The 8,425-nt window shown below is 58.4% G+C and overlaps 1 protein-coding gene and 1 long non-coding RNA gene across 3 annotated transcripts in view; one reads left to right on the forward strand and one right to left on the reverse strand.

Moving 5' to 3' along the window:
- Positions 1 to 2,970: 2,970 nt before the first annotated feature.
- LOC109514902 (uncharacterized) lies at positions 2,971 to 5,160 on the reverse strand. Its single transcript, XR_002168077.1, has 3 exons — positions 4,883 to 5,160; positions 3,463 to 3,469; positions 2,971 to 2,983 (listed from the first exon to the last, which is right to left on the reverse strand). It is a non-coding gene; the product is annotated as an uncharacterized LOC109514902 (long non-coding RNA).
- Positions 4,136 to 8,425, forward strand: part of LOC109514885 (leucine-rich repeat and fibronectin type III domain-containing protein 1-like protein) — a 7,376-nt gene continuing 3,086 nt past the window's right edge. The window contains exons 1-4 of one of the 2 annotated variants that reach the window (XM_019868314.1): positions 4,136 to 4,477; positions 5,221 to 5,421; positions 5,606 to 5,772; positions 5,842 to 6,082. In XM_019868314.1, the coding sequence (XP_019723873.1) occupies positions 4,217 to 4,477; positions 5,221 to 5,421; positions 5,606 to 5,772; positions 5,842 to 6,082 (870 nt within the window). In that variant the 5' untranslated portion in view covers positions 4,136 to 4,216. The remainder of the gene's footprint in view (positions 4,478 to 5,220; positions 5,422 to 5,605; positions 5,773 to 5,841; positions 6,083 to 8,425) is intronic. The other variant, XM_019868322.1, reaches the window with a different exon arrangement.

Raw genomic sequence — 8,425 nt, forward strand, 5'->3', positions numbered from 1 at the left:
GGGGGGGGGAGGGGGGTGATGACGCAACACTAGCACGGGCTGAACAAAAGCCGAAAAAAAGGCTGAAAAGTGCCGAGCAAGTCGTGCATGCGAAGGGTCCCTCCCACGAACCGCTTCGACGACGATATTGTGATGCGAGAGAAGCAGGGGCGACGAAAGCGCGTCGTTTCACGCCGTCGGCCTGCCGGGCACGCGGCGCCAACATCAAAGCCCGGACTTGACACCACCACGCATGCGCGCCATCGCTGGGTGCAAACCAGGTTCCCACGGCAACACAAATCGGCACCTTCAGCCGCTCGCACGCGACTGTGTGGAGTCGGACGACTTTGGTGGCGGCTTCTTTTTCAAATGGGGACTCGTGCGCAGCGGCTCTCACGGCTCGCGCGTGTTTGTGCGGGCTCGTCGTGCGGAGGGGCCCCCGGGCTGGCATCACACCGACGAGATGTTGAGCCTGAATCCGATTGACGCGCACTTCACTCCGCTGACCGAGACGCACGCACGCGCGCACGACAGCGCGGCGCAACCGCGCTGCGGCCCAGTCGCAGACGGCGTCAATGGCAGTCCGCGGGCACGAGCTTCCTGCGCGCACACGCAAGCGCACGGATACACAAAGCCACTCATAAAGAGCGCACGCGCACCGATGCTACAAACTCTCTCACACGCGGCACACCCACATCAAGTCACACAACGTGAGCGCAGCATTCAAAGTTCTCAAAAGTGTTTCAACTTCAGTTCAAGAAGCATTTGCGCGAGCGAAGTAGCGCAGCGCTCGGTCGGCCTAGTCCGGCGCACGCGCGATGACGTCGGCTGAAGTGCGGCGTGGCAGGCGGTCGTTCGCAAATGTCAGACGCTAACGACGCTCATCATTTAGCGTGCGCGGCGCTAACGGCAACTCGGCGCGCTAATTAACGTGCCGAAGACGGCCGTTTCGTGACGGACGTGAGGCGTCGCCCTCTCCATTAGCGCCGGCTCGTTAGCTCGCCGACGGCTGCGCTCGGCCCGCTAATTGACAGCGAGGACGCGAGCGCGGGTCACTTCCTGTCAGCCGCGTGCCGCATCCTGCTTGTCAAACGCTTGGAAAAAAAGCGAGGCGGGTCGCGAGGTGAAACGCGAGCGGCGGCAAGAATACGCCGTATGCGGCGGCGCTCGGCAGAGGGGGCGACTGACGAATGAATGAAGGAAAGCGAAAATTCATCGGGGTTCGGAAGCGCCGCCATGTTTTGTTCTTGGCCGTCGACCTGCGGTGGCGACCGCGCGCCAGCGGAGGGCCCCCCGCTGCCTTGGCGCTCACTCGAGCCGCGTCGGCACGATTGCGAATCCGCATCCGGCGACGCCAAGGAGCGAAAGCGGCTCGGCTCGAATTCCTGATTTGGAATCGTCGTTCATTGTCGTCGCGATTGAGCGCCCGTTTGGTCAAAGAATCTCTATCTGGCTTTTAATCGTCTCGCTCAGCGCGTGAGTGGACACGCCCGCTTCTCTTCTGCGTACGATCCATTTATCTTATCCAGCTGAGGGAGCAACGGACGAGGGTCAGCGGACTCCATCATGTGCTGTCGTCTTACTGCGGAATTAATTGCGCAACACACTGAAGAAGTAACAAAGTAACAATAAGGAGACTCAATCCCGCAGACGTGCGGTTCGGCACCCGTGGATTTGCATTTTTTTGGGGGGGGGGGCAATATTTTGAAGTGAGGGCGGCCCGGTGGTCGAGTGGTTAGCGCACTGACCTCACGGCGTAGCGGTGCGGGGTCGGATTCTGGCTCCGGCCTCCCCGTGTGGGCTTTGCATGTTCTGCCCGCACCTGCGTGGCTTTTCTGCGGTTTTCTCCCGCATTCCCCAAAACATGCACGGCGGGCCGCTTGAACACTCCAAATTGTCCCGAGGGCGAGCGCGGATGTGTGCCCTGCGATCGGCTGGCGAGCGGTTCAGGGTGTGCCCCGCCTACTGCCCCAAGACGGCTGGGAGGGGCTCGAGCGCGCCCTGCGACCCTTGTGAGGAGAAAGCCGATCGGATAATGGATGGATGGATTTTGAAAATATTTAGGCGGGGGGGGGCGGTCCTAGATTTGTCTGGGATCTTCCCATTTCCCTCCTGTTTTTTTTTTCAGGGGGGGGACACAGATTTTGGCTGGTCAGAAGGGTCCCCATCCCCCACCCATGATGGAGGTCCGCTGTCCTCACAGTGGGGGTCCTCGTTGGTCCCCTCGGCATCTCTGGAGCATGCATCCCAGATGGCTGCTTTTGCGCCACATCTCAACACGCGCGCACGATTTGACGCAGTTTGGAACACGCTTGCGTGCGTGCGTGCGTGCGTGTGTGGCATTTGAAAGCCACACCAGCTTTCATCTCCGTTGGCTTTGGTGCACCCCAAAACTGTGCGCATGCGTGTGGTCTAAAAATAAGCTTTGTCTCCAGGAAGACCTTCCTAATGGAACTTTGCTGTAGCCGCTCGCCCGTCGGCGTGTCAGCGCGTGCGCGCGTCCTATTTTCCACCCGGCAGGTGATATCGTGGCCGTCTCACGACGGAAAGAGGGCCGCTTTGACTCCTCGCGCGGTCCGGATGCGACGTGGGCTTCGGAACCCGGCGGTCTGGGAAACGCGCGCCGCCATCTCGCTTCAAATAAGGAATCGTCACACGCGGGCGCGGCCCGACGGCTTCGCCCGCTTCCGACGGCGTCCAAACGAGTCGAAGAGCCGCTGCCCGTCGGGAGCGGCGACGCGGCCGGCGGGAGGCTGCTCGTTCGAAGGCCGCGAGGGCCGCGGGCTCGCTTGCTGCAAATTGGCGCAGCTCGGCTTGGTTTCCGCGTGTCCGTCGGGCCTCGACTTCAAATTCAAGAAGCGGTCGCTCGTCCTCGTCCTCTTTTCGTTCGCACTCGGGATTTGCTGGCTGTGCTTTTCAAAGGAGAGGAAAAAAGCAAAGGCGTGGCCTTTGGATGCGTCCGCTCATCGTCGAGCAGGGGAAGGAATTTCTCTCCAAATGATTGCTGCAAATGCATGCGCCCTTTTCACACCAGACGGCCGTGATTGTTTTTGGGGGTTTGTTTGTTTTTTTCTGTGTGCGCGCTTAGCTTGACTCCTCCTTTGTAAAAATTGTGCCGGTGAAGGTTCGCGGTGCGTCTGTGGAGGAACGGAGGGGCCGGGCGGGCAAGGTGGCGCAAAACAAATGAAAGGAAGATTGAAAAGCACTCCCGAAATATACACGCAGCCACTGAAGTCGTTCCAAAGTCGGAGAGCGCAGACGTGGCAACGACATGACAAAGCGCACGCCGGCTGCAAGACGTCACGTCAGAAGAGAAAGAATCTTGTTGCGGACCGAGCGGTCGCACGTCCCGGCAGGCGGGTGATGGCGGCCGATGCGGGGCGGTCGACTTTCATCGTCCGTTGGGATGAAACGGTGGGAAAGGTGGCGGGTGCTTTGCCAATGGCTCCGCTAACGTGTCCGTCTGTCTGTCCGTCTGTCCACCCCCCCCCTTGCTTCCGCCTGTTCTTCGCTGCATGATGCTAACTAGCCGAGGCTTGTGATGATGATGATGACGATGATGCAATCAGGAGAAACTCTGCATCGGCGTCCCGCTGAGCTCGTTCGCAATGTTCGCTGGCGTGCTGGCGTGCGGCTGCCTTTCTGTCCGGTCAAAACCCAACAAACGCGTTAAGAAGGTCGCAAACAATTCACTGCGTGTCCGTACGAAACGATAAAGTCAAAGAAAGAAGTCTGCTCGCTGATGACAAGAAAGACGGCAACGGGAAATGAGTTGCCGTCATTTGTGTCGCGACTGCGTTGCGTCGTGTTGACGGCCAAGCGGCGCGACAAAGATAAGCATCGGAAGGCAGCCGCGGCGATCTGGAATCAGAGCAACGCCTGGACACCAAAAAGCTGAAGAAATAGCCGGCACTGAATGCGGAGGCGAAAGGCAACAGCTAACCCCCCCCCCGCCCCCCTCCGCAGAAGCCCTCAGCTCCCAGGCTTATGTCGCTCGGTGTCCGAGAAAGCTAGCAACCGCGGCTCGTGCGTCTTGATTTTTCCACACGTCGACAGCGCACGCGTCCTCGGCTGTCTTTCGGCGCGACTGGCCATTTAGCGGCTCGCGGTCCCGTCGCCCGGCGTCTTCCGTTGCCTCGCTTCCCTTTGCTCGTCGGACGATACGGCGCCGCAGCGTTTCCCGGTGTCCCCGTTTGTTCTGTGCGCTTAGACGGCGCGCGCGGGCGGGAGCGCCAGCATGGGGGGCGCGTGGCCGCCGCCCCTGCCGGTCTTCCTGGCGGCGTGCTGGCTGGTCCCGCTGGGCGGCGCTTCGTCGTCCATGCTGTGTCCCAAGCGCTGCACGTGCCAGAACCTGCTGCCGTCCTACACCGTCCTGTGCGCCAAGACGGGCCTGCTCTTCGTGCCGCCCAACATCGACAGGCAGACGGCCGAGCTGCGCCTCATGGACAACTTCATCACCACGCTCAGGCACCGCGACTTCGCCAACATGTCCAGCCTGGTACCTATCTCCTCCCGAGCGGCGCCGAGCGACCTCGGCGTTCCGACGCGGCGAGCGGCGAGCTCCATCGGCGCATTCTGACAGAAAGCCCTTTCTTGCGCCGGCGAGCTCCGTTAGCGGTCGCACGGGCGCGGATCCCACTCGTGTTCTGGGCAGGACGCGCCCCACCGCGCTACGGTGGGCCGCCTGCTTCCGGGCAGCAGGCCACCAATTCGTCCGTAGCCGTCCTTGCCGTCGGCCTTTGCGGCAACAAAAGTTAGCCCGCTAGGCAAAAGAAGCGCGCAGCCGCCGTTTGAAGGCATTTGGACGTCGCTCCAAAGATCGCCCGTTTCCGGCAACGTCCGCGTGGCAAACTGCGCTGACGATTGCTGTTGGCCATTTCTTGTTCTCTTTTTTCTCCCCAACTGTTATGATCCATCCAAGAAATGGTGGAAAAGAGACTCGGGCCTCAATCGATGACGGTGAATTCCGAACGCCGAAACAAGGACGCGCGCCACACGGGTTACACCCCTCGACATGCGCAAATGGGGCGGCTGGCCCGATCCCCGTTGAAATTGCGTCACACGCCGTCGCCGCCGACACCAAATTAAGAGCGCCGAATGAACGCTAGTTCATCACGCCGTCGTCGCTCAAGAACGATGTCACCCGGCCGCGTCCGGATGACATCGTTCTTCCGGCCGCTCGCACGGTCACCGTCCTAAGCGTCCGTTTCCTTGTCGCTGCGGCGGCGGCGGCGGCGGCAGATCCACCTGACGCTGAGCCGCAACACCATCAGCCAGATCCGGCCGTTGGCCTTCGCCGACCTCCAGGACCTGCACGCCCTCCACTTGGACGCCAACCGCTTGACCGGCCTGGACGACGCCCACTTCCAGGGCCTGCTCAACCTGCGCCACCTCATCCTGGCCAACAACCAGCTGCACCGCATCACCCCGGGAGCCTTCCAGGTCGCGCTTCCGCATCTTGGCTTTGGATCTCAGTCAAGTCCGACGCGGCTCTTGCAGCCCTTCATTGGCGCGGGGGGTTTTTCGTATCGCGATTGGTTCCGGCCCGCGGAGGCTTTTCCGAAACGGCCCCCCCCCCTCCCCCGCTTGCTCGGCACTGGTTTTGAACCCGGCCCCGTCCCCGCAGGACTTCCTGGAGACCCTGGAGGACCTGGACCTGAGCTACAACAACCTGGTGGAGGTCCCGTGGGACACCATCTCCAAGCTGGTCAGCGTCAACACGCTGAGTCTGGACCACAACCTCATCGAGAGCGTCCCCGAGGGGATCTTCTCCAACCTGCACAAGCTGGCCAGGTGCGCCGGGAAGCTCGCCGCCGCGACTCGCCGCCGCCGACGTTTCCGCGAGCGTTTTGTCTTGCCCAGGCTGGACATGACGTCCAACAAGCTGAAGAAGATCCCGCCCGACCCGCTGTTCCTGCGCATCCCGGTGTACGCCAAGATGAAGGGCTCGCCGCTGACGGCCTTGGTCCTGAGCTTCGGCGGGAATCCGCTGCACTGCAACTGCGAGCTGGTCTGGTTGCGGCGGCTGACCCGCGAGGACGACCTGGAGACCTGCGCCTCCCCCAGAGACCTCGCCGGGAAGTACTTCTGGACCATCAGAGAGGTCGGCGCAGCGCCGCTCGCGCGTCAACATTTTCCCTCGGCTCGTTTGCGCGTCCCGTCCGAGCGCGCGTTTCCATTGGCGTCGTTCCGCCCCGAGCGTTCAAATGTTCGCGGCGGCTCGGTTGAACCTTCCCGCGCGAAGACCACTCGCTCCATCTGGCTTCAATGACGAGACGCGTTGCGGCCATTCGGCCTCCCGTCCCGATTCTGTTTGCGACCAACAGGTGGCACCGTCGGGCTCTCCCTGCGGCTGCACACCTGTTGGTCGCGACGCGATTCCTGCTTTCGAAGGACTCGCGGCACGACCGCTCGGTGCCTGTTGGGTTCCTTCCGTTTTTCACGGCCCTCGGAATCGGGATCGTCGGTCAGCGCGGACGGATTACTCCTTCTGTACTTTTTGGATCATTTATCGGAGCACTTTGCAGCAGCACAATCCGTATTCGAAAGCAGTAACAGTTTAACCGAAGCAGGTAATAAATAAGCCAACGCACACATAAATGCAATAAAAATGAATACATCCATCTTTCTGCATCACAATGTAAATATGTATAGATTTGACATTAATTAAGACCTTTATTTTAACAATATGTTGAATAAATAATTGAACCAGCCATGAGTTCACTCCGTATAATTATCGTCATCGTGATTCAAAAGCAGCGGCGGGCCGTGCATTTCGGCCTTCGGTGACGTCACAGACACGAACGCAATGGAGGCTCGCCAAGCAGCGCTTCATTGCAGGAGCATTTCAAGCCACCAAGTACGCATTCGCAATGAAGAGCGGGAAAGTACATTGACAGATACGCTCAAAAATAAAAAGAGGATTTCAAAATACCAACTAAAATGCCACCCAAATGACGCCGCGTGATCTGAAACAAGTCTGTCCAATAAATTGCGCAACGTCGCAGCTTCATACAAGACGCCAACCAAACAAGAACAAAACAAACTATTCTTTGAAAATAAAGTCAACAGATCATTTGCATTTTGAGAAGAGGCCATACAACAGCAAAGAACTGAAAACGTTGAGCAGCCGAGACCGAACCAACTTTCGTGCACGACAATGCGCCATGAGAAATTGCGGGTGAGCAGATTTATTGGATACATTTTTGCATCTTTGTCATTTTATTTCGTTACCATGAATTCAGTCCTAACGAAATAAAATGCCAAGAAGAAACGTCAAATAAAATTCATCGACTCCCCCACGTGGCGCCCGTTCACTGAGCCGCAGATCGACGCGAGTGTCCCCAAACGTTTTGAAACGCGCCGTCGCTCGCAAGCGCGCAGCCGTGCTCCGACGTTTCCTTGCCGCCTCGCTAAACAATCCGGCGTGGCTCCAAACACCAAATCGGTCGGTTGCAAGCAGTCGGCATCCCCGGCGGTACGATTTGCAGCGTTTCTCAGAGGCCGCGAGCCACGGGGAGCGTTCAGAATTGCTCGTCCCAAAATGACGGACAAACCCTTTTCCTTGCTGGGACGGACGGGCTAGCGAGCGCGGGAGTTGGGCGACCTCTTCGCACAATATTGGCGGAAGGCCCGTCTTGAAAATCGCGTGGAAAGTCGTTCCGCAACCAGATCGACGTCTTCTCCTTCGGCCATTTTGGCTTGAAATGCAGCGATGGCTCTCGCGGGCGCTAATCCGAGTCGGCCAGTCTCGACGTAAACCCTCGTCGCTGGCCCCGGTACGCAGACTCGTGATCTGATCGGCTATTGCGACCCGACTGCGCCGGTTGGTTTACAGCGCGCAGGGGCCTCCTCCGTTTAAGCTGAAGTTTCATTTACCCGGCAACACAAGCTGGCTGAAATACGATTGGTTAAAAACGAGACCATAATCAACAAGTTATTGATGAGTGGCTTTCAATGTTATTTAAAATAACATTGAAAGCCACTCGACTAAGTGGAAATAATACAATGTAAAGAATACAGAGAAGAATGTTGTTGACATATTTATGAAAATAAAATAACGTGAATTAAACTTGTTCATTTAATAAATGGACTTTTCTGAGAATGTTTGGGCCAGCAGAGAAGTGTTTGTGTTCTACGCTTTCTTACGTTTAGAACCTAAACGTAAGAAAGCGTACACTGGAACACAAACATATGAAGTGGACCGAACAAAAGAACTCCAAGTCCCAACGTCCAACCCGGAAGTGGAGCGCCGGCGTGATTAATTAACCCCCAGCTGCAAAGCAATTGCCTTGGTTCAAACCTCAAATTGCAGCCGGACAAACGTGACAACGGTGCAAAAATGAGCTCAATAAAGACAGCGACGCTGTTGCAACAACCCTTTCCCCCACGCGGGTTCAACTGCCGATTGCGAACGGCCGGCAACCACCGCGAGCAGCCCGAGAGG

The sequence above is a fragment of the Hippocampus comes genome, unplaced genomic scaffold (genome assembly GCF_001891065.2).
Source record: "Hippocampus comes isolate QL1 unplaced genomic scaffold, H_comes_QL1_v1.1 scaffold49, whole genome shotgun sequence".
In the NCBI taxonomy this organism is placed as follows: domain Eukaryota; kingdom Metazoa; phylum Chordata; class Actinopteri; order Syngnathiformes; family Syngnathidae; genus Hippocampus; species Hippocampus comes.